The following is a 25,943-nucleotide window of genomic DNA, read 5'->3' as shown; positions in this document are numbered from 1 at the left end:
ATTTGCCTACTTTTATCTACTTGTAAAATATTAATGTAACAAGATTTTACAATTCATTCATTTTTTTACTTTATTTTATTTTAGATTAATTTAAATTTAAAGAATATCGATATGCTTATATATCTTGAATTTTTTTGGTAGTAGTATGATAGTATATTTTTGAGTAAAGGCCCAATTTGGTCCTTAATATATTGCGATTTATTTATTTTGGTCCAAAACATTATCTTTTGAATTATTCGGTTCCTCACAAATAAAAGTGGGTCACATTTGGTCCGAATTTGACGGAATCGTTAAAAGTTAATGGCCAACGAATCTTAATTCGATTTTTACCGCATCTCCGCCGTCTGGCTCGCCAGCACCGAATTCTAGGCATCCTCCCAATTCTACGAATTCGGACGGTTGGACCTCCGCCCAATTCTACAATGGAGGAACCACATTGCCGGGAAATCAACTACCATCAAACCGGCGAACCATTCTTCCAATGCGCCCCCATCGTCATTCCTTACCTCAATCCCACCGAGCTAGTCTCCATCTCCTCAACCTGCAAAACCTTGTACCACCTCTCCACCAACGTAACTTCCCTCAGAACCTCCGACGCTTCCAGAGGTTTTGAGAAGCTTCCCATCCCTTTCCACAACCCCATCCCCCGGCGACCCCCACACCTACTCTTACTTTCTCTACACTCCATCTCAGACCCTCCGCACTACCACCCACTTCCGCCAGCCATGGGGCTCCGACCACGATGCCCCACCCGATCCCCCCTCTCCTTTTCTATTCCGCGTCGACGACGCCACCTGTTGCGACTGCACAAAAGGATGCGGCGGCGATGATTTTTGCCCCTGCTTGAATCTAAAATGCGGACCGAGTTGCAAGTGTGACTCTCTGTGCGGCAACAGGGCGACTCAGTGCGGGGTGAATTTGAGGTTGAAGATTGTAAAACAAGAGAAAAAGGGTCGGGGCCTCTATGCGGCGGAGCTGATCACCGCTATAAGATTTATATGTGAATACGCCGGTAAACAATCATTTCCCCCAAATACTTTCTGTTCACCAATCACCAATTAGGGTTTATTGAAAATTTGTTGACTTCACCATTTTAGTTATGAATTGTTGGTTAATTTGTGTTATGCAATAGCTATAGAATGATCTGGAATTGATTGTTGTGAATGTGAGGATGGAGGAGTAGCGGGTGATGTCTTTGCGGAAGGTTCAGGAGATTCCGTGAGGGTTGGGCTCGGGGGTGCTGGTGCGGAGGAGCTCGGTGCCAGCGAGCCAGACGACGGAGACGCAGTCAAAATCGAATTAAGATACGTTGACCGTTAACTTTTAACGGTTCCGTCAAATTCGGACCAAATGTGACCCGTTTTTATTTGTGAGGGACCGAATAATTCAAAAAATAATGTTTTGGACCAAAATCAATAAATTACAATATGTTAAGAACCAAATTTGGCCTTTACTCTATATTTTTCAGTACTCCTTTTTATGCCCTATTAACTAGGATAGTTCTTTTGGACATAGGAAATAAAAAACAAAGGTTTATTAAGTTTTTTAAGAATATCGATATGCTAATATCTTGCATTTTATTCTTAGTTTTATCGTTTATTACATTTTTTGTCCCGCATTAACTGAGACGGTTCTTTTAAGCTTACTAATTATATGAAAAAAATGTCTAATGCGTTAGATTGAAAGAGCATAAAGTATGAGAAATATTAAACTGGGATGAAGATCAAATGATAACATAATGAATGAAGACGTAATTTTAAACATAATGAATGAGGATAAATGTACCTGTACTGCTGTACACATACAGCTCTTAAATTTTAACTTCAGTTAAATTAAATCACAAAATAGTTTGTTAGTACTAGTTACTACTTTAGCAATAAAAAATACCTCTATGGAAGTTATGGGATGAATTTGAATATTTATAGAATATGTCATAATCCATTAAGGTTAGAAAAAAAAACGGTTCGTCCATTGGCTTCTATTTTAGAGCATCCACAGTAGGAATGACCTAGCCACCGCCTAGCTAGCAATAGCTCAGCCTAAAACTCATTCTGCCACGTTATCATGTCCTTCCCACAGTCTAGCTAATGCCCGAGCCTCCAATTTAAATCATTTTAATTGTTGGTGTTTATCAAATATTAACAAAATGAAGTGCAATGAGTTGTAAATATAGAGTACAAATAAAAAATTTATAAAAAATTTTAAAAAATTTCGGCTAGCCGATCGCTCGCCACGCAATAGGCTGCTAGCAATCGGCTAGCCGGTTAGTCCACACCCAACCTCTCGGGCTTTTTTTCCCTTCGTTTGGCTCGCCTACCTCAATAGCGGACTAGCCGAGCACCTAGTCCGCTATTGCGCACGATCTTATACAATTATAATTAGGGATGACAATTTAGCCCGTAACCCGTGGGCTGACCCGAATAGCCCGCCAAATTTATAGGGTTAGGGCTGAAAATTTCCAGCCCGATAAAATTACAGCCCGATTAACCCGCAACCCGTTAGGGCCAGACCCGAAAACCCGATGGGCTGGTCCGGAAACCCGATAAAATTTATATTGTTCTATTTGTTTGACTCTAATTCGACACTTCATTGATTATTTTATAATACAGATTACTGAAAAAATAACTTTCCATTTTATATATTAAATATATAAATTATATATTAAGTTTTTATTAATACAATAATAGATAAATGAATTAGAAACTTCAAATTCACTAAAAAAATATATTTAAATTTCTAAACATGCTTTAAAATTTCTTGATGTTTATGTTTTATGTTGCATAAATCTCAAATATTAGTATTTGATTATGTTAATATTTGAGTTTACGCATATATCTCAAATTTATCATAATTAAATATTTTACATTTTATAAATATAACTAATTTTCACCATTATTTATTGGATTGATCGCATGTTAATTTTATCGGTAGCAACCCGATTAACCCGATGGGCTAGCCCGAAACCCGAGCTTTTAGGGTTAGGGCTGAACTTTTATAACCTGAAAAAATAACAAATTGACCCGCAACCCGAATAGGGTTGGCCCGAAACCCGGTGGGCTGGCCCGATTGACATCCCTAATTATAATGATATTTATGGACATTTAATATTGCCACTTAAATTCAGAGAAGGAAATGTTAAATTATCTTCTAGTTTATGGGAATGAATTTGAATATTTATACATTTTAGATGATGACTTCTTATCTTTTACAATTTTTTGAATATTTATAAGTACGAGGAATAACGACCTTTTGTTGTATAAGTACGAGGATTAATCGAAAAGTTGTAGAGTAAATTATGAGACCATTGCTTCAATGGTCTTCCATTTCATTTTCCAAAATTTATTATACATTTATTATAAATAAATGAATTTCCAACTTGATTATGCATTTAATGCAGGAAACTTGTGTAATATGATGCATTACTCATCTCATAGAAATACAATGGTAGGAATTGTTGTCATTCATTTTCCAATATTTGATAACGTTTTTCTAATGCTTTAGTTTTATTTTTTGAGAAACTAAAATATTTTAAATTTTTTAATAATATGTAAAGAAAGTGAAAGGTTTTGAAGAGTTATCATTTTTTGGACTATAAATATAGTATGATATTTGGTAACTTATAATCCCCTAACACATGGTTTTTTTCCATCACGTTTTTCACTCCCGTCATTTTTCCAATACACTACATATTGTTTTAACATGAAGTCATGATATTGTTTTTATTTTTGTCTATTATTAAAGTTTGTTTCAAAGATTTCCCTTTTTCTTTAGTCTATTGATTTTGCTATCCTAAATTTACCACTAATCTCTATTTTTTCATCGGTTTGTACACTACTTTTTTTATTATTATGTCAATATATGTTTTGTTGTTGAGGATTTTAAATCCGGTGTCTTTTAATATATATTTATATTATAGTATCTGCCTTTTCTTTTGATTGTGACTCACTTATGAATTATGATTATAATATGTTTCTTTCATTTTAGGAGAGTGAAATTTTTTATGGCAGAAGAAGCAGAATCAGACAAGGCAAATGCAACAGTATGTCCAACATTCGTTTGCTTACCAATTTTTTTCTTGTGGAAACTTGACACTATGCTTCTTATCATTCTAAGTGAGTGAAATTATCACATCAGATGGTGAAAGTGACCAAGATAATCTCCTCTGTCACAATTCCAAATGAGATTTTTTAAGATATAGAGTCTTCTTGGAAAGGTTATGTCAAGAGGATCCGTTTAGAAGAAAAATTTGCTGAAGTGGATGAAGTTGCCATGACCTCTATGTCAGTTGTTGTAAAATTGTAGATTACTATGCGATCATTAGGCCATGCACTACGTTGTATCTATACCGTCCATTAACTACTATTTGACCACTATTTGAGGGCCCAACTGTCCTTTTTTCCTCCATCCCTTAACTAAGGGACGGAACCTGCAACGCTCCGTCCCTTAACCGTCCCTTAATTACTATTCATTCAATTTCATTTTTTATTTTGTTTTTCCAACCCGCGTCGAACCCTTCTCGGAAGAACTCTTCCCGGGCCGCCAAAGTATTCGCTATGTGGAGAAATAGCGGTTTACTCATGCGGAAACGGCGACGGAAGTAGGTATTTCCCCAAATCGGGTTATCGCAGAAGTAGTCGCGTACTAACCGTGCGGCGGCTTCCTCCCGGTTCCGATTGATGTACTTCCGGGAGCGTCGTGGGGGTGGCGCGGCTTCCTCCGCCTCTCGTCGTCGATCTTCTTCAAGTGATTGTTCCATTAATTGACGCATTTGCCCAAAAGGATCCATTTGTTTGAGTTGATATAAAATGGAAATTGGAGTGATAGAGAGGATTTGAGAGGAATATATATGTGTGTTTGTGTTTGAAATGAGTATGAAATAGGATTATTTATAGAGTAAAAAAAAATTAAAAAAGAAAAATAAAAAATTAACGGTAATATTACCGTTTGAAAAATAATTTTTTTTATTAAAATTCATTTTTTTTAAAAAATAAATTATTGCGTCATCCGTGACGACGCCCACTCGCGGGCCAGCGAGTGGGCGTCACGCATGCATCGGGGGCGCGACACGTCGCCCGGGCGCGTGACGGGCCGGCGCGTCCCTTGTCTCGCGGATACGGGCCACGGGACGGGCTGAGGACGGGCTACGGGACGGGACGAACGTTGCAACGCGTCCCGCGGCGGAACCGTCCCTCCGGGACGGAACGCGTAGTGGATGCTCTTATAATTAATATAGATTTGATAGCAATAACCATTTTATAGAGCCAATGACTCACAAACACTTAAAACACTCCAACAGGGCAAGAATTATTCACACTACTTTGTAAAGTAGTGAATATACAAGAATTAGGATTTGGAGTTATTCACGAGTACAATGGTCTTTGCCTCTTTGGAGTTATTCACGAGTACAAGAATTAGTGATAATTTGATTGTTCGTCGCCGCCCTAGTAAATAGGGCAAGAAATATTCTTTCTTCATCTTTACAAAAAAGCCAAAAAAAAACTTTGGTTTCATTCAGCTCCTTTATGGAGAGTGATAAAATTCTTAGACCTAAAAGCATTCGCAATAGCGAACTAGCCGGCGCCCTAGCCGTCGCTGGACATAAGCTACACTGTGAGAAAGGGCATGATAACGTGGAAAGAGGAGTTTTAAATTGTGCTATTGCTTGGCGGTGGCTAGGGCATTTCGATTATAGATGCTCTAAGAGGTTAACAAAACGAACAAAATCATACCATAACATCTACGTCAGGTTTTCTTTTGAATAAAAGACGATGTTATATTGCTATAGAATAATTTACTTAAATAGTAATAACATTATTTTGTTTAAATTTGATTTAATTTAATCAAGTTTCAAATTTGATTTAATCAAGTTTCAAATTTAAGTGTATATAGTAATTACTACTTATATTATTATTATTATTATTATTATTATTATTATTATTATTATTATTATTATTATTATTATTATTATATTTTTTTATATATTTTTTTTCACAAATTGATGCCCGCGACTTAATTACATTTCAACACTTCTGAATTCTGAGAGTATAAAACCGAGCCCACGCGCCGCCGCAATTCTGTGGAGAGCTGCGCCGCTGATGTTAAGCGTTTCGCCACTCCTTACGTTCCGTCATTTTCCGACCGCGTTTCTCTACCTTCTCCCCACGTCCCGCGGCCTGTTCCTCCGCCAACACTCGACGTCGCTCCGGCCGTTTTCCTCCTTCACTCGCAGCGCTCACACGGCAAGTACAATCGATGCCCAATTCTATTAAATTACGCCCTACTTACATAGCGAGACGAGATTTTTTCGTTCTGTAAGAGTGTGTTTTCATTGATTTGTTTATCAACTGAGAGATCGCAGATGGAATCTGAGAGTTTCACATTTGGTCCATACAAAATCGACCCCAAAGAAGTGTTCTACTCTACTCAACTCTCGTATGCTATGGTCAATTTGCGCCCACTTCTTCCCGGTATGCGTTTCAATCCAGTTTCTGATGTTTTTGCTATGTGAATATTTGATATTTCTGCACGAATTAATGTGTTTAGGGCATATCTTTTAAAATCTACTGTCTCTTATGTGTTTGATGAATTGTCGAGTTGTTCCTGGATTATGATGCTGCGTTTCGATTTTGAGCTTAAATTTCTAATTACCGATTTAAATTTCATTTGCTTATGCTGAGCTGAATGTTGCATCTACAATTGTTGATGCCAACTCATTTGTATCACACGATTGTTTGATGAGTATAGCTAAACAGAAAAAATTGGAAGACACATGAATGCATTATCGTTTCGAAAAAATATTGATTTACTTCACCATTTTCGTAGCACCTTTGATCTTCTGCATATCTGTCTCGTTGACTGTATTTTGTTTTTATTTCTGCTGCAGGTCATATCCTTTCATCTATACGTATTTATAGGGAGTCTTCACCGGATAATTTTCTGGTGATCATGTTTTGCATGTTAACCGTAGTGATTAAGATGCATTAGGAGGAATGACACGAACATCCTCAAACTCATTCTAGCTTCTTGATTTCTAAATTTTGGTATATTTCTTGGCCTTGAAAGGGTTGCTTTTGTTATCATGAAATTTATGCCCTCTGCTTTGCTTGACTTTCTACACAATGGTTAATCCTCATGAAAATGAGAAGAACATACTATTTATGTATAGTGAAGTAGTGCCTTGCCATATTCATATTTCCTGTAAATGGTTGACTTGACACAACATACATGTGCTTGTCTGCCCAAGACGTGATGTTAAGCGCTTCACTGATCTCACTGGTGATGAGACGAGTGATCTATGGTTCACGGCACAGAAGATTGGGCGCCAGCTTGAGTCCTACCATAAGGCATCTTCATTGACACTCGCGATCCAAGTAAGATCAATTATGAGTGAGAAGGAACCTTAATCGTTTTCCTCCTTCACACACTCAGTGATCCTTTTCTTAGTTGAGAATGAGATTGTCTGTTTCCGCCTTTAGCTGTAGACTAAAACTCCTCTTATAATCTAGCTTTGAGGAACATTCTGACAGGGATATCTGGTTATTTCGTCTTTCCCCTTAGGACGGGCCTCAGGCTGGACAGACCGTTCCTCATGTCCACATCCACATACTTCCACGGAAAGGTGGGGATTTTGAGAAGAACGATGAGATCTACGATGCTGTAAGACAATTAGCTACCTTACCTTCAACCAATCATGAATTTTCCTCCCACCACTAATCCTTCCCTTGAACAGATCGACGCGAAGGAGAAGGAACTGAAAGAGAAGCTTGATCTCGACAAGGAAAGGAAGGACAGAAGCATGGAAGAGATGGCTGAAGAGGCGGATCAATACAGAAAACTATTCATATAGGAACCACTTGATATCCTCTTCAGGTGAGGAAACCATCATCATTGCATGCCCGTATTGTTCTGTAACCGGTTTGACTAACCTAACCTTGTGCTGAACATTTTCATTTTTCGACTCTTTATTAATACGGTTTAAGGTATATAAACAGGTGTGCTCTTGCCTTGTTAATGACTAAAATCACCATTTGCTATGTAGTACCTGTTTTCTTTTCATTTAGTATGATACATTCTTGTTTTTTTCTCAATGTTTGGTTGCTAAATGTAGTGAAATCTGGACCCATAAAACAAGAAATTGATTGCTGATTTTTAGGGGAATTTATTAGATACATCTCTGTTTTGGTCTCCTCGTTTAGCTTTGTTAACATCGGTATGCCTGTCTCTCATAGCTACAAGCCTCTAGAAAACCACATCTCAACTTCCACTTCTTTTGTTCCAGAAAGAGCGTCTTCATTTCCTTTTTGGTTTGTCCCAACGCAAATGTCCATTTTATAGAAAAACAAAAATCTAAGTTCATGGCGACCTTGCAATAGCCTTAGTGAAGGAATGACGGCCTTGGTCCTTGGATGCATTTGGAGAAACCCACCTCATGAAATGGCAACATCCTGCAAATCTAATGGGGAAGGGTGGCCGGGGGATTCAATGGCAGAAAATCGAGAATTTGAGGGATTGTGACCGGATTTATCTGGGAATATAGTTGATGTCTCAACTCAGGTCAATTTTTTTTTGTTCGAGCATTGTCGAATGGTCCGTGGATGAGACGAGTTATTGCGATAGTAAAGCTAGTGGCAGTTTGAAAATGGGCTCCAACAGTTGTGGAGGTGTAGTGTTTTGGTTACCTCCGCTATGGACCACGGCCATGCGGCTTCTTCTATTTTTTATTGGCAAATAAACATAAATTTTAAAGACCGCGTCACGATGGACTTGAACTCGTGACCTTTGCTCCGGGTATCAACCGCTCTACCGTTTGGCCAACACGTGCACACAAATGAGGCTTCTTCTAATGAGTGCATTAGGTTGGCTTTCCATTTTTAAGTAATCTTCTTTAATATAGCATTAAATTATCACAATTTTCTTAATTTTTGTATCAAAAAGAAACCAAAGACATGTTATTTAAAGAAACCAGTACTACATTTGATTAGCTATTACTCCCTCCGTCTCAGTTTAGGAGTGCAATTTAGTTAGGGCACGAGTTTTAAGAAATTGTTGGAGTGTGTAATAATTGAAGTGAGGTAGTGAAAAATGGGACCCTTTTGACTTTTTGTATGTTTAAGATTTTATTTTGTTTTATTTTTATGAAAGTAATGACAATTGAGTGTAAATTTCATTAATAACGAGGTTAAATTTTATGTCCAAATATGGTAAATTCTAAATGAGACTCTTAAACTGAGACGGACGAAAATAGCAAAACATTACTCTTAAACTGGGAAGGAGGGAGTATTACTTCGTCATGAACTCAATGTCCTATTCCTACTGACATTTTTTGTGGGATTTTATTTCATTTTTTTTAATGTGAATCTATCTATTCACGAGCCCACAATAATCTTTCATCATTTCATCATGAATTTGATATTTCCAATATAAACTTTATAGGTTAAATTTTACATACTGTATTACTTTGGTTATATGAGTATGAATTAATATAAGTAGATGAGTCGTATTAAAATTACATTGATTAGATGGGAAATATTTATAATGGTTAAAATTACCTAAAAATAAAGTACATAGTTTTTTTTGTCCAAATAATATTTGTCAAATAAATATTCCTCTCTTTATTGTGTTCCTTTAATCCTTTTTGCTTACCAAGTCTATAATTTTGTTTTAATTATATACCCCTTAGTACTATCATTTTTTTAAAACGAATGCAAAAAAAGAAACAATTGAACTACCTTGAGACAGAGGGAGTAGGATTTTTATGTCCATGAATAAGTTTTATAGTATTATTTTTTCAAATATATATTAATAAAAATAAATACATCCAAAGTTTTTATAGTAGTAATGTTCAATTTTAAGTGGAGATAATAATAATTAAAATTTTGTAGATCTATTATACGTATAAATCAGGAAATGATAGGAGTACAAATTATTGCGCGCGACATAATATCAACGCCTGTGTGAGTGTGAGTATAAAACGAACTCCACGCGCCGCCGCATGTGGAGAGCTCCGCTGCTGTTGTTAAGGTTTCGCTAAACCTTACTTCCCGTCGTTTTCCGATCGCGTTTCTCTACCTACGCCCCTCCACGCGTGGCCTGTTCCTCCGCCGATACTCGCCGCCGCTCCCGCCGTTTTCCTCCTTCACTCTCTGCGATCACAAGGTAAGAGTACTATCGATGCCCAATTCTATTCAATTACGCCCTAATTACGTAGTGATGCGTGATTTTTCGTGCTGTAATAGTGTATTTTCATTGATTTGTTTTTCAACTGAGAGATCGCAGATGGAAACTGAGAGTTTCACATTTGGTCCATACAAAATCGACCCCAGAGGAGTGTTCTACTCTACTCAATTCTCGTACGCGATGGTCAATTTGCGCCCTCTCATTCCCGGTTGTATTTCCAATCCAATTTCGGATGTTTATGCTATGTGATTATTTGATATTTCTGCAGGAAAAAATTGTAAATTAAAAACACATGATTAGTGTATATCTTTGTATATCTGTTGTCTCTTATGTGTTTGATGAATTGTCGAGCTTTTGTTTCTGGATTATGATGTTACGTTTCGATTTGGAGCTTAAACTTTTGATCACTGATTTGAATTTCATTTTGCTTATGCCTTATGCTGAGCAGCCTGAGCTGAATGGTGTATCCACAATTGTTAAATGTTGATGCCAACTAATTTGTTTCTCTAAGTGTTTGATGAGTATAGCTAAACAGAGAAAACTGCAAGAGATATGAATGTTTTATATTTTTCGTAAAATATTGCTTTATTTCTCCATTTTTGTAGCAGCTTTAGATCTCCTGCTTTTCTGTCTTGTTCACTGTATTTTGTTTTTATTTCTGTTTGCACTTTGCAGGTCATATCCTTTTAAACCATATATGCATTTATATTACATCTTCACCTCAATTTTTTGGGTGATCGCGTTTTGCATGTTAACCTCAGTGATTAAAATGCATTAGAAGAAACGGCACAAACATATCACGTTTCAGTTCTTACTTCTTGACCTGTAAATTTTGGTAGGTTTTCTTGGCCTTGAAAGTGCATGCCTTTGTTATCATGAATTTTATGCTTTGCTTTGCTTTGCTTGAGTACCTACAGACTACAGTATACAACATGGTTAATCCACATGAGAAAGAGAAGAATGATTATATGTACTATGTATTAGTGAAGTAAGTAATGCCTTGCCATATTCATATTTCTCTTAATCCGTTGACTTGACACAACACACACGTGCTTGTCTGCCCAAGACGTGTTGTTAAGCGTTTCATTGATCTAACTGCTGATGAGACGAGTGACCTATGGCTCACGGCACATAAGATTGGGCCCCAGCTTGAGTCCTACCATAAGGCATCTTCACTGACACTCAATATCCAAGTAAGACCAATTTACGAGTGAGAAGGAACCATTAATCATTTTCCTCCTTAAAACGCTTAGTGATCCTTTTCTTAGTCGAGAATGAGATTGCGGTTTCTACTTTAGCTGTAGACTAAAACTCCTCTTGTAATCTAGATTTTAGGAAGATCTACTAAACATTCCGACAGTGATATCTGGATTTTTCATATTTACCATTAGGACGGGCCTCAGGCTGGACAGACCGTTCCTCATGTCCACATCCACAGAATTCCACGGAAAGTTGGTGATTTTGAGAAGAACGATGAGATCTATGATGCTGTAAGACAAATAGCTCCTTTGCCTTCATGTAATCATGAATTTTCCTCCCACCACTAATGCCCCTCCCTTTAACAGATTGATGCGAAGGAGAAGGCGCTGAAAGAGAAGTTTGATCTCGACAAGGAAAGGAAGGACAGAAGCTTGGAAGAGATGGCCGAAGAGGCGGATCAATACAGAAAACTATTCATATAGGAACCGCTTGATATCCTCTTCAGGTGAGGAAACCATCATTACCTGCCTGTATTGTTCTGTAGCCGGTTTGGCTGACCTAACCTTGTGTCGAACATTTTCATATCGACTTGTTACTAATAAAGTAATAAACCTAAGATTTAAGCAATCCGAACAGGCGTGCTCAGTGTTGTTAGGGTCGCGGGGCGCCGGGGCGAGGGACCCACTAATCGTGTTGGGTCGTGATACCGCCGATCTCACACACGCACGAACGAGGAAATAAAGCACGCAAACGATATAACGTGGTTCGGTGATAATCCACCTACGTCCACGGAGAAGATGACCGGAATCTTATTGATGGAACTCTCAATACAAGAACTTCACACTCACAATCTATCACTCTAAGCAAACGCTAGCTAGTGCAAGAATTCTCTTCTAATTGTGTGTGTAATCTGTGTTCTGCGTCTCTCACTACTGAGCTCTATCGAGCTATTTATACAAGATGCAATCAAGAAATAAAATCCAACTAACTCTATTTCCCAAAGTTAGTTATAACCGCTGCTCGGCTAAAACCGAACTGCCATTCTTGGTTAGCAACCGAACTGCATTTCTCGGTTATCAACCGAACTGCCTTTCTCGGCTAGCTCAAAGCCGAGCTTTATTTCTTGATCTCTTCTCGGAGCTGCCGAGGCTCCACCACTCGATCACAACCGGACTCAAAGCCGAGCTTCATTTCCGAGCTCAGAAGCCGAGCTCCAGTAGTTTGCATGGACACACTTTCACAAATCTCCACCTTGTCCTTGCAAAACTCCATCAATATCTGGATTCCCTTCTCAATCCTTGTTACAAGCTTCAACACTCCACAATCTCAACCAACTTCAAACAATGTTTGAATTTCGAAGTTGGCAGAGATTTTGTCAACATGTCTGATGCATTTTCTTCGGTAGGAACTTTCACCACATTGATCTTTCCACTTTGAATCTCATCTCTGATGAAGTGTCTCCTCACATCTATATGCTTCGACCTCTCATGGAACATTTGATGTTTTGCTAAACATATAGCCGAGTTGCTGTCACAGTTAATCTTCACTGCTCCCAGCTTCATTCCTAAATCTTCCAAGATTCCTTGCAACCATTTTCCTTCCTTTGCAGCCTCAGTCAGAGAAATATACTCAGCTTCGGTTGTGGACAGTGCAACCACAGACTGCAAATTTGATTTCCAGCTGATTGCTGTGCCATATAGTGTGAAGATGTAACCACTCTGAGACTTTCTGTTGTCTAAGTTAGCCGCATAATCCGAGTCACAGAATCCTTCTAGGACTTCCCTCTCCTCAGACCAAACTCCACCACCAAACTTCAAGCCAACCATGACAGACCCTTTCAGGTATTTCAGAATCCACTTTAGTGCTGCCCAGTGATCCCTACCTGGATCAGCCATATATCTGCTTGCAACGCTTATGGCATGAGCCACATCCGGCCTTGTACATATCATCAAGTACATCACACTTCCCACTATATTTGCATAGGGTATCCTGCTCATCTCTTCTCTATCTTCAGCTGTCTTTGGCATCTGTTCTTTACTGAGTTTGAAGCAGCTAGCCAATGGAGTGGATACTGACTTTTCACTCCTTACCTGGTATTTTTCTACCACCTTTCTGATATAATCAGCCTGAACCAATTTCAGTTCTTTCTTCTTTCTGTTCCTGACAATATCCATACCCAAGATTCTCTTGGCTTCCCCAAGATCTTTCATATCAAATCTCTGCTTCAACTCCTCCTTGACAGACAGCAGCTCACTCTTGCTTGATCCTGCCAGCAGAATATCATCCACATACAGCAGTAGATAGGCCAGTATTAGATTTCCACTTCTCTTGACATACACGCAGCTATCAAAACTGGATCTCTCAAATGCCATCAATTCCATCTGCTCATGAAACTTCTTGTTCCACTGCCGGCTGCTTTGCTTGAGCCCATATAGGCTTTTCTTTAACAAGCAAACTTTCTTTTCTTCTCCCGGCTTCTCAAAACCCTTAGGCTGCATCATATAGATCGTTTCCTCTAGATCTCCATGCAAAAATGCTGTCTTCACATCAAGTTGATGCAGCTCCCAGTTGAAATGAGCAGTCATGGCCAATAAGATCCGAATGGAAGTGTGCTTCACCACTGGAGAGAACACCTCTGTGTAGTCAATACCCTCTACTTGTGTGAATCCTCTAGCAACCAGCCTTGCCTTAAACCGTATGCTTTCAACTTCCCCCACCTCTACTTTCTTCTTAAACAGCCATTTGCAACTGATCAGCTTCTGAGTCCCTGGATCAGTCACCAAAATCCAAGTCCCATTTTTCAGCAAGGACTCTATTTCTTCTTCCATGGCCTTGATCCATTTCTGACTTTCCTTGCAACTCATGGCTTCTTCATAGGTTGAGGGTTCTGAAAACATGAGTACTTCTGCTACACATAGAGCAAAGAAGCTCATGTCATAATCTGAGAATCTGCTAGGTAGGCCTGCATTTCTTCTTGGATTTCTTCTGGCCCCTTGAGCTGCAGCAGCTTGCTGCACTGGTGACTCCTGCTCACCTGTGTTCTGAGTATGTTGAGAGCTAGTTGCTCCACCTTCTTCTTGATTTCCTGTGATCACAACATCCTCATCAGTGTCTGTTCCAGCAGATTCTCCACCAAACTCAAGGTTTTGCATTTCAGAGCTACTGCCACCACCAGAGGGCTTCCCATCATCTTTAAATGGCATCTCCTCTTCATTGAATGTCACATCTCTGCTCACAATGATATTTCTGCCTTCTCTATCCAAATTCCACAATCTGTATCCTTTTACCCCATCTTGGTATCCCAACAACACACATTTCTTTGCCCTTGGCTCCAATTTACTCTGCTTAATGTGTGCATAAGCAGCACACCCAAACACCTTCAAGGCTGAGTAATCACCTAGGCTTCCATACCATCTTTGATCTGGGGTCTCATTGGATATAGCAGATGATGGACACTTATTGATCAGATTAGCTGCAGTAGAGACAGCCTCTGCCCAGAATCTCTTTGGCATTCCAGAGTAGAATAGCATGCACCTCACCCTTTCTAGCAATGTCCTATTCATTCTTTCTGCCAGCCCGTTCTGTTGAGGATTTCTTGGCACGGTCCTATGCCTTCTTATCCCTTTCACCTTACAGAAACTATCAAACTCCGCAGACAGAAACTCCATGCCATTATCAGTCCTTAGATATTTAAGCACTGAGCCCTTTTCATTCTCATATCTAGCATGCCATTCTCTAAATTTTTCAAAAGCTTGGGACTTCTCTCTTAGAATGTAAATCCACACTTTTCTTGAGTAATAATCTATGATGGAGATGAAATACTTACCTCCACCTATGGATTCAGTTTGGGATGGCCCCCACAAGTCACTGTGGGCATACACAAATGGGGCTGATGAAGTGTGTTTCCCACCAGAAAATGGCAGCTTCTTTGCCTTTCCTAGAATGCAAGATTCACATTTCTTTAGGCTGTCTGATGCACTTAACTTCATCACTCCTTGTTTAGCCAGCTCTCTTATGCCTTTCTCACCCACATGTCCAAGCCTGGCATGCCATAGATGCAGGTCTTCTGTCTGGGCAAGATTCACAGCATCAACCACGGTTTCACCCAGCAAATAGTATAGGCTGTTCTTTCTCTGGGCCTCCATCACAATTCTGGTGCCTTTTGTTACTGTGAGGATCCCATCACCAGAGTTGAATCTGCACCCTTTTGACTCTAGCATTCCAAGAGATATTAAATTTCTCTTGATTTGAGGAATGAATCTGACTTCTGTGAGAGTCTTCATACTCCCATCCTTCATCCTCAATCTGATGTTCCCAATGCCCTTGACATTGCATACTTGATCATTTCCTAGCATCACTGATCCTTCCCAAGCTGATAATTCTTGGAACCAAGATTTGTGTGAGCAAATGTGGAAGGAGCACCCTGAATCCATGATCCAGCATTCTTCAATCTTGGCCCCTGAGTGGATATTCAAAGCTTCATTATCTTCAACATCCTGAGCCAGATCAGCAGTCTCTATGTTCCCAGCCTTTTCTTGCTCTTGTTTCCTCTTCCAAGCAAAACAATGCTTCTTTAAATGGCCCGGTTTCTTACAGTAGTGACAGCTTCTCTTCTCCTTCCATACTCCACCTTCTTCCTTCTTCTGGAACTTCTTCTTGGAACCCCGTTTATTCTGATTATTTTTCACATGCAGACTCTCAGCTACTGGATCAGTTTGTTTGTTATTAGCCTTCTGCGATTCCTTCATCCTCAATGCAGAATGAATCTCTTCATAGGTGACCTTGGTTCCTCTTCCAAGAAGCACTGCATCCTTGAAGTGCTCATAACTTTTAGGCAGGGAATTGAGCAACATCAATGCCTTATCCTCATCTTTAATGACCTCATCGATATTCTCAAGATCATCTATGCATTTCCCAAACTCCTCGAGCTGTTCAGAAATGCTCTTCCCATCTGAAAACTTGAAAGCAAGAAGCCTTTGCTTCAAATGTAACCGGTTCGCCAGAGACTTGGTCATGTACAATGACTCAAGTTTCCCCCATACTCCTGCAGCCGTCTCCTCCTTGGAAACTTCCCTTAGCACCCTGTCCGTGAGGTTCAAGATCAGGGTGCTATAAGCCTTATACTGCATATCTTGAAGCCTTTGCTTCTCCTTTTCATCAGCATCAGGTTTGCCTTCTTTAGCGTCACCTTCATTCTTCAAGATATCCCATAGGCCTTGCTGCATCAAGATGGCCTTCATCTTCAGCCTCCACAGCCCAAAATCGTTTCTCCCGGTGAACTTTTCCACCTCGAACTTGGCTGTAGACATTTCTCAAAACGAGCGGTGGGCAATCGCCAAGATCAGCTTATACAACGGAACCTCTAGACACGAACTCACCCAGAAACCAATCAATCGGCAAATCGTGGAAGTCTTCCCACAGACGGCGCCACTTGTTGGGTCGTGATACCGCCGATCTCACACACGCACGAACGAGGAAATAAAGCACGCAAACGATATAACGTGGTTCGGTGATAATCCACCTACGTCCACGGAGAAGATGACCGGAATCTTATTGATGGAACTCTCAATACAAGAACTTCACACTCACAATCTATCACTCTAAGCAAACGCTAGCTAGTGCAAGAATTCTCTTCTAATTGTGTGTGTAATCTGTGTTCTGCGTCTCTCACTACTGAGCTCTATCGAGCTATTTATACAAGATGCAATCAAGAAATAAAATCCAACTAACTCTATTTCCCAAAGTTAGTTATAACCGCTGCTCGGCTAAAACCGAACTGCCATTCTTGGTTAGCAACCGAACTGCATTTCTCGGTTATCAACCGAACTGCCTTTCTCGGCTAGCTCAAAGCCGAGCTTTATTTCTTGATCTCTTCTCGGAGCTGCCGAGGCTCCACCACTCGATCACAACCGGACTCAAAGCCGAGCTTCATTTCCGAGCTCAGAAGCCGAGCTCCAGTAGTTTGCATGGACACACTTTCACATAATCGGGGTACAAAATTATTTATTATTTATATATTAGTAATAATAATGATTAAATATAAGTCACTAATATATAAATACTTATACTTACATAATTAGAAGAAAAAATATTTAAAATTCAATCTGACATTGGGTAGAAAATAATTATCGAAGGAATTAAAATCTATTTACTTGTTTTGATATTTAATTAATGAATTTTATAATTAAGTTGTTTTGGGAAAACATGAAAAATTGGCAATAATAATAAATTAATAGTATAAAAAAGAGGAAAAGTAAAAAGTTGAAATGATTAGAGGCAAAAAGAGGCGGTGGGTGCCCTAGGTTTTATCAAAAGAACTCCATATTAAAATACTAATAAAATAAAAAAAAGTTTCAGCTTCCTCCCCCTTTACACAAAAACGGATTCATGCCCCCTTCGTCGACCCAGACGCCCTCACCGCCCCAGACGTGCCCCGACCGCCCTGATCGCGCCCCCACTGCGCCCCACGTATCTCGCTCGGCTCACCCATGTTGGGGCGAAGCCGGACTCGACCCTGGCGACCCGCGCCCCGGGCGCGCCCTGAACGCGTTTTTAACAACACTGGGTGTGCTATTGCCTTGTAATGGCTTGTTATTGTCAGCTGGTGATTTTTTAGGGAAATTAATTAGTTGTAGTAGTAGTATCTGTTCTGGTCGCACTTAGCTTTGCTAACACGCACAACATAGATGGTAAGACGATTTCTCTTCATCCAATATATCTGGGTTCGAGTCACAAGGATAAACGGGACTACTATAGTACTATTGATCCTCTTTGAAGTATAGAGAAAAACATCATTCATATGTCTCTCTTGAAAATTGCATATTCCTTCCATTTTTACCTGTGAATACAATTTCATGAGTGTCAAGATTTTGTCTATTTGTAAACAGAACTTTAATTTTATTGGGGTGAGGACATTTAATGCATAGAAGTTCTCCAAAAAAATTCAAGTAATTTCTTTCTTTACAATATGACTAAGATTTGATATTCTCTTTTACATTGTACATCACGGAATCAATAGTAGATTTTGTTCCTTTCTCCTTGAACAAGTACAATTATTACCTCAGTGATTTTGTTCTTTTACTGTTTATTATAAATGCTTACCTAACTGCGATGAATAATCATTTATTACAATTATTTTATTTTAATAAATTCCAATGGGTTAGATATAATTAGCAAGTAGTACTACTATTAATATAATTTTTCACCATAAATTGCTTCTTTTTATATCATAAAACTCATTTTGTAGTTCATAAATTTCTCACAAGAATGCCCAAAAAGAATAAAATCTCACAAGACGTTCATCAAAATAAATGCGAAAAATTGATCAATCTGAGGATTGTAAAGTTTTGGGTTCGAAGTTAGAAGTTGAGACACAACGTAAAAGGGTAATAGTAATTTAAATCATGAAATTTGGTTAAATTAAATCTTAAAGTTTTTATTTTTCTCAATGGTCTCATTTTATGTCTAAAACTAGTTTTTAGCTCATTTCACAATGGTGGATTTTGATTAACGAGTGAAATGCAAAAATGGTCTCTAAACAATGTAGGATGCATATTTGTAATACTTCGTGAAAATAAATTGCATCCGAAGTACAATTACCTTTTTTTTTCTTTCCCATTTTGCTCTTTCAAGGCTTAAGGGTACGAAGTGACCTTCTCTGTGTGAATTCATCAACTTCTCAATTTGTTGCAAGTATCTTCTATCCATGAAAAAAATGAATTACTCAAAGTAAAATGAAGATTAAAATTTTAAATAATGCGTAATATATGTTGGGGTGTAACTAATGAATAGATAAGAGTTTGAGGACTAAAGTGAAATAAGAAAAGTTGTTTGAGAGAGAGATTCAAGAAAGGAGCCCTATCTTTGTGAATCGATTGTAGTCCAGTGGTGGACCCAAGAATTTTAAACTGGGGTCCCAAGTCACAACAAAAATGAAAATAGAAAGAAAAGAGCATAACAAAAATCAAAATTTTAAAAAATACGCCTTCAGGAATCGACCTGAGGAATCAAAGTTTTTAAAAATTAAAACATCAAATCACCAGATATTTCGACTATCTCTGCAAATAATTATGTAGGTATGTTGAATAAAATAATACATTAAAATATTTACAAGTATTCAACTGTATTAAATGGCGGTTAAAAAAAGGTCAATTGTGCCATTGAGCTGAAAGCATGAAAATGGCAAAACATAAATAAATACTGTAGTAAATAAATCCAATTAAAGTATTTACCCTTTTAATCCCATCCTTCAAATCTTCCCAATTTCGAATTCATTAGCATTTCATCGTCGCAGCGGAGGATTGCACAGCCTTACTCCGTTAATCCGTTTCCCGTTTTACCCCTCCAATCGCAAACTATTTCCGCTCCCAACCATTTTCCGATTCGTAAGCGAAACGGCTGAGTTCCGTTTGAAGTGAAAAAAATCGATAGTTAGTATTATGATAGTGAGAACATACGGCCGGCGCAGCAGAGGGCTGACGCGGAGCTACTCCGACGTCGTTTCGGAGCCTCCTTCCCATGACGTTTTCAGTTTCACATATTCTTCCCAGGATTCCGCTCACTGCCACTTGTCCGATCCCTACAGCCTCGATTCTCCGCAGGAGCCGCGGCAATTGCCGATTTCGCCCTCTGCCGATTGCGGGGGTTTGTGGAAGCGGAAGAGAGCGAAGGTGAGCGATTCGGAGCCGTGCGTTTTGATTTCTTCTCGGGAATCGGAGGATTATGCGGTGGTGGAGATTTCCGATGGGGAGTCGGAGGAGCCGGAATTGGTCAAGAAAATCGACCGTGATTGTTTCGATAAAGATTCTTCGCAGGAGGTGAGTGAGTTTTCGGGTTTGCCGCGGAGGGGGAGTGTGGAAAATGGCGTTTCTGGGTTTTCTGAAAATGGGGGTTCTTGGAAACCTAAGTGGAATGATACACACGGTCTGAATTCATCGTTGGGTCTGCGTGAATTGGAGATTACGGGGAGTAGAGTGGGTTCGGGTAGTAGTAGAGTGGTTTCTCGAAATCATAAGGAAGAGAATGGGGTGTTGGAGAAGAAGAAGAAGAAGAAGAAAAATAAGAAGAGTAAGAAGTTGGAAATGGAGGAGGTGGGGCTAGGCGATTTATTTGTTACCTCTACATTGATGGAAACTCAGGAGTCTGGGGAAACGGATGAGCTCCTGGAGGAGGTGGAGTACACATTGGATGGGTTAACGAAGGGGCAGAGTGTGAAGGTTTGGCGAGGGAGTCTTTTATCTTTGTTGTCGGCGTGTGGAACAGCTCAACAGCGGCGAATTCTAAGGGTTCATGGGTATGAATCACTTGTAGTTTGGACAGGCATAAGATTATGCGTGGTGTCTTTTCTCTTGTTGTCTTATATGCCTTTATAGGGTAATATAATAAGTGAGCTAAAATGTCAATGGAGTATGCTGTTTATTGAACTCTGGTTGACAATCAGTAGCATCTGATCATTGTATAATCAACTTGAATGATATCTAGATATTCACTGTCTAAGACTCGTAATGCTATATGTCGGTTTTCTTTATTATGTTTTGGCTAGTTAAACTTCTCTGCATCTATTGACTCTGAGCTGTGTCCTCAATACCTATTAGGCTTGGGTATTTTTCATAACTCATGAAGGATGTATGTGGTGGCTGGTTGTCTTTTTGTCATGGACTCGGTGTTATTGGAATGGGTACTATTGTTTTACGACAATGTGGAAGATTTTGGTTGAAATAGATCAATGTGGCTGAACACATTCTGTATAGTACTCCCTCCGTCTCACAATAAGAGTCTTATTTTGCCATTTCCGTCCATCCCATCCCACAATAAGAGTACAATTTCACTCTTACCATAATGGTAAGTAGGCCCCACATTCCACCAACTTATCCTACTCACATTTTATTATAAAACTAATATATATATATAAGTTGGTCTCACATTCCACTAACTTATTCAACTCACTTTTCTTTATATTTCTTAAAACTCGTGCCCAAACCAAATAGGACTCTTGTGGGATGGAGGGAGTATTAATTAGTGTCTTTCTGCGTCTGGATATTGATCAAATATAGACCACTGAGAGTCTGAGACCGAACATATTCTGCAGATTAAATTTCATTATGCTTCTGCACTGTTCTCAAGTTAGGTACTGTTCTAGTATGATTTTTGTTGTTTCACTTCTTCTTATGCCACTGCTTGCAGTGGAAGTTTGTTACCCTTTCTTTCTGAAAACTTGAAAGGGAAAAGGCACGCTCCTTTAATTTTTGTTCGTTTAAGAGGTTTCTGATGTACTCACTGAAGTTGCATTTGGTTTGATCTCATCTCATTTCCAGTATCTGCTGATATCTTTTGCAGGTCGACCAAAGAGATTGTTGATGCTGTTTCGGGACTCAATTTTGATGACCCTCCAAGCAACCTCGCTGCTGCTGCTTTACTTTGTCTGCTGACAACTGATGTGAGTGATTTGAATGCCGTATACACTACTGAACGATTTGATGCCTTTTCATTTTGATTTGAATGTATAAAGAGCTTAATGTTTGTGTACGTTCTTGATTTAATTTCTTCCAGGGTCAAGGTGACCATCTTCTGGAGTCACCAAGTTGCATATGCTTTCTGATAAAGTTGTTAAAACCACAAGAATGTGGAGGTGGAGCCGCCAAAAAGAAAGTTCCAACCATTGGTAGCAGGCTTTTAGGACTCTGCAGGAAATCTGGTCTTATACAAGACTCAGCCAAGGGAACTGATTCCAGCTCTACTGATATCATGCTAAAGGTTCAGGATATCCTTGTCAGTCTCAAGGAAATGAAGCCAAAAGATGCTGCTGATCGTAGGATGGAAGAACCCAAGGTGACTCCTAAATGGATTAGTTTGCTTACAATGGAGAAAGCTTCCTTATCGACCATCTCTATTCAAGGTTAGAAGTCCTGATACAATTTGTTTCTGTTGCTTCCTAACTTTATTATTTTTCGAACTTTCCCTTTTTCTCAGTAACTCTATTTTCCTTGTCTGTTAGTTTGAAACTCTTATTGAGCTATCCGCATTTCTTTGGGGGCAATTGATTGCACATGTTTTCACCTTAAAGAGCTTTTGCTGTTATGATTAAAAACTTCAAATGTCTGTATTTCATGGAGATATAAGACATTGTGTAATGGACAGTTTCACATTCATTTTTTAAATCTCAGATTCTCAAGGGGCATAATCTATTTATGGTAGTGTTCACGTGAGTTATATATATATATATATATATATATATATATATATATATATGTATATATATTGATGTATTCTCATTTTACTTCACTTTTCTTTTTCCTCTGCTCTGAATCATCACCAGACACCTCTAGCACTGTAAGGAAAATGGGGGGTAACTTCAAGGAAAAATTAAGAGAGCTTGGAGGACTTGATGAAGTGTTTGAAGTGGCAAGGAATTGTCATTCCACAATGGAGGTACGGACCCTGAATGTTGTTCTAATTGATACCTATATGTTATATTGTTATATATCTTTGCTGAAGGTGCAATACATACTGTGTACAAATAGATAAGGTTTATGTCTGCTGTGACCTGATTAAGAATGACTTGACGATATACACTGCTAGGCAGAAAGCTCCAACATTCACATGTTAGCAGCACAAAGTGAAAGCAGAGTCAGAGAGAGCTAATTTATTAAGATAGTTGATTAGTAACTTATTTTTTGTTAGACTGGCTCCCCATGGTTCTTTTTCTTGTAATTACAATCTGTTATGCAGAAGGTTTTGATATCTTGTCTCATATAAATGATGTAGCTTTGAAATTTCTCTTTCTTGGTAGGAGCTGATAAATGTACTTCCATTATCTTTCTTGTAAATGATCCCAATAAGTCTGTAATTTAAGAAATAATTGAGGCTTTGTGAAACCTTTTTTGATAATGTAGGATCTCATCAGCCTTTCAACATTTCCGTTGCCCCTAATCACCATTCTTCATGTTTTGCCTATAATGCGTGGTCTGAGATTTTTTGACAGAATGCTCTCAAAATTCTGTAGATGAGTTTGTACACATTGTTTCTCTCCTTTCGCTTTTCTAAGGTTATGTATTCTAAATCTCATTCTTTTATGCAGGAATGGTTGGAGAAGAGTCCAATTTTTGCTCTAGATTCGAAAGATAAGTTGGGGCCAGATAGTCTAGTAGTGCTCTTGAAATGTCTAAAAATAATGGAAAACACTACAATCCATAGCAAGGATAACCAGGTATATGATGTTTGTATGCATACTTATTTTTTATATTTGTCTCCAAAAATAAGCATTTCTTTCTGAGTTCCCTATCAATGTGATACTGAAATGCAGTGCCATTTGCTTGGAATGAAAGGAAAATCCGATGGTCAACGAGCTCCACGTTTCTTCACAGAACTCATTCTGAGCGTCATTAAGATTCTCTCAGGTGTCACCATAGTTTATATGTGGAATTTATACACTATCACATCCTTTGTTCTTTGGTTGTACCTTTACCGATAATGCTGCAAATGACCTTGCTTGGAACTGAAAATTCTTCAGTATGATCTTGTTCTGTTGCCTAACTGTCTGTGGCGTTATTGTCTAGGTGTCACCATACAGCGAAGATCTTCAAGAACGTTAAATGATGAAAAGATGGGCGGTACCTCTGAGGAGGACATTCACTCTGGAGGGTGCTGTCACATGGCTGTTTCTCAGAAAAACTCAAGTACATCTCCTCCATGCAATCAATGCCTAGTACCTTGGCAGTCAGGATCAAGGACTAGTCAAGAATCTAGCCAGGCGTCTGTGGATCCGCTATTGATAAAGATGAGGGTTGAGTCTTCTTCAGCAGTGTCATGTAGTGGATCATATGGTAATTCAGATAGACTACTAGAACAGTCCAACGACCAGGATCCTTTTGCATTTGATGGGGGTGATGAGGAAACAAACTGGGAGTTGCTATCAGGGACTGGAAGAATGAGGAAATCTCTGGCTCAAGATAACAGGGGAAGCGCAAGGGAAAATGAAGAAATCCATCCCTCTGGCTTGATGTGCAGCCAACAAGAGTCGAGTAACATGGAAATTTATAATCCAGAGGATGCGTCATGTTCTTTTGCTAGTGAGGAAGAGGAAGATATGCTTGATCTTCTAGATACTGCTGTTAAGGTACTTTTGAAAAAAATAATTCTTGATCCTATATTACATTATAAATAAATACTTTTAGCCATAAAGACTGTTATGGAGCCCTTCCCCCAACGACTAGACTCACTTTGAGATCTTTTAATGCTGATTTGTATGCTTTTCGTTTCATCCACCTTAAAAAATAGATTGAAAATTACTTTTCATTGATTTTCAGGTTCTTGTGAACTTGTCCAATGACAACCCTAAGGGCTGCCAGCAAATTGCAAAACTTGGAGGCTTGGAAATCTTATCTTCTCTGATTGCTGGCCATTTTCCATCATTTAGCAACACACTTCTCACTGATCAAGAGTACAACCTTCTTGTTAATATTCTGTGCTTGCTTGTGAATATGGTAGAGAAGGACGGACAGAACAGGTCAATTTCATGTGTTGACGTTTTGACTTTCGAGAGTTTTTTGCCAGACATGGTCAAAAAGCTGATTGGTTGCCCAGCTCTTCATTTCTTTCTGTTTCATTGTAGATCTCGGCTTGCATCAGTTACTGTTTCATTACCCAGCATCAGTGGTTCAGAAACGGAGGATGAAAGGGATGTGATCTCTCTTCTGTGCTCAATCTTCGTGGCTAATCATGGAGCTGGTCAGGCTGCTGGAGAGGATGGACGGTTATCATTGGTGAGGAACTGTCTCGTGTTATTTCTGGGAATTGAAATCAACACATCGTGTAGTACTATAAAACTGATGCGAAATCTCGTTCTACAGGAGGATGAAGAATCCGTGTTACAGGAAGTAAAAGAAGCCGAGAAAAGGGCTGTGGAAGCTTATTCAGCTCTTCTTCTAGCGTTCCTCTCCACGGAAAGGTCAGTGTGGTGCCATACATTGTTACGTAATTTATATCACCTACGCTCTCTCGTAAATTGCTTTCTCTATGTGGCTTCAGTAAGAGCATACGTCGTGCCATTGCTGAGTGTCTTCCCAACCGGAAGTTGTCCGTTGTTGTTCCCGTGCTGGAGAGATTCGTGGTATGTATTTTACATCCGATGACCAGAATCAATGTTTATATCCTAGTTTCTTATATATATATATTCTGGCTCATTTCTTATGCAGGAATTTCATAGGGCGATGAACATGATCTCACCTCAGACTTACATTGCAGTTCTTGAAGTCATTGAATCGTGTAGGATTCCATGAGAGGTGTTATGTACAGACACAACCTCTCTCTCTCTACACACACACTGCTTCTCTTGTTTAGTTTGTAGTTTTCTTCTTTGGTTTATTTGATTCATTATAAATCTTAGAGATATTTTGAGGATGATATTATTGTATACGACCAATTACAGTATTCTGTCCATCTTTCTTGATATTAGTAGCTTCTTTTATGCTTATCTATTTATTTTTTATTTGAGATTCTTGTATCTTAATTTTTCCCCACCACACTCCAATTTGCATTTCTTTGCTACTACCTCCGTTCCCTAATTGTCT

At 38.9% G+C, this 25,943-nt stretch overlaps 3 protein-coding genes and 1 pseudogene across 4 annotated transcripts; all 4 read left to right on the top strand.

Moving 5' to 3' along the window:
- Positions 1-422: 422 nt before the first annotated feature.
- Positions 423-1,062, top strand: LOC121775436 (annotated as a pseudogene).
- Positions 1,063-6,008: 4,946 nt separating this feature from the next.
- LOC121775217 (bifunctional bis(5'-adenosyl)-triphosphatase/adenylylsulfatase FHIT-like) lies at positions 6,009-8,055 on the top strand. 2 transcript variants are annotated; one of them, XM_042172252.1, is made up of 5 exons: positions 6,009-6,239; positions 6,359-6,469; positions 7,224-7,370; positions 7,558-7,656; positions 7,730-8,055. In XM_042172252.1, the coding sequence occupies exons 1-5, from the start codon at positions 6,096-6,098 to the stop codon at positions 7,844-7,846; spliced, it is 618 nt and encodes a 205-aa protein (XP_042028186.1). In that variant the 5' UTR covers positions 6,009-6,095; the 3' UTR covers positions 7,847-8,055. The 2 variants fall into 2 exon arrangements, with proteins under 2 accessions (XP_042028186.1, XP_042028187.1); XM_042172253.1 differs by having other exon boundaries at positions 6,009-6,243.
- Positions 8,056-10,275: 2,220 nt separating this feature from the next.
- Positions 10,276-12,005, top strand: LOC121773393 (bifunctional bis(5'-adenosyl)-triphosphatase/adenylylsulfatase FHIT-like). The gene is made up of 4 exons (XM_042170245.1): positions 10,276-10,377; positions 11,226-11,369; positions 11,568-11,666; positions 11,742-12,005. The coding sequence occupies exons 1-4, from the start codon at positions 10,276-10,278 to the stop codon at positions 11,856-11,858; spliced, it is 462 nt and encodes a 153-aa protein (XP_042026179.1). The 3' UTR covers positions 11,859-12,005.
- A 7,607-nt stretch (positions 12,006-19,612) lies between these two features.
- Positions 19,613-25,846, top strand: LOC121775236 (wings apart-like protein 2). The gene is made up of 12 exons (XM_042172276.1): positions 19,613-20,668; positions 21,712-21,811; positions 21,925-22,270; positions 22,691-22,803; positions 23,453-23,581; positions 23,678-23,771; positions 23,931-24,490; positions 24,681-24,880; positions 24,986-25,136; positions 25,224-25,321; positions 25,402-25,483; positions 25,569-25,846. Exons 1-12 carry the CDS (start codon positions 19,815-19,817, stop codon positions 25,650-25,652), a joined length of 2,811 nt encoding a protein of 936 aa, XP_042028210.1. The 5' UTR covers positions 19,613-19,814; the 3' UTR covers positions 25,653-25,846.
- Positions 25,847-25,943: the final 97 nt, after the last annotated feature.

The sequence above is a fragment of the Salvia splendens genome, chromosome 17, assembly GCF_004379255.2.
Source record: "Salvia splendens isolate huo1 chromosome 17, SspV2, whole genome shotgun sequence".
Lineage (NCBI taxonomy): Eukaryota > Viridiplantae > Streptophyta > Magnoliopsida > Lamiales > Lamiaceae > Salvia > Salvia splendens.
Note: the sequence above shows the minus strand (reverse complement) of the source record. Positions and strands in the feature narration are given on the sequence as shown.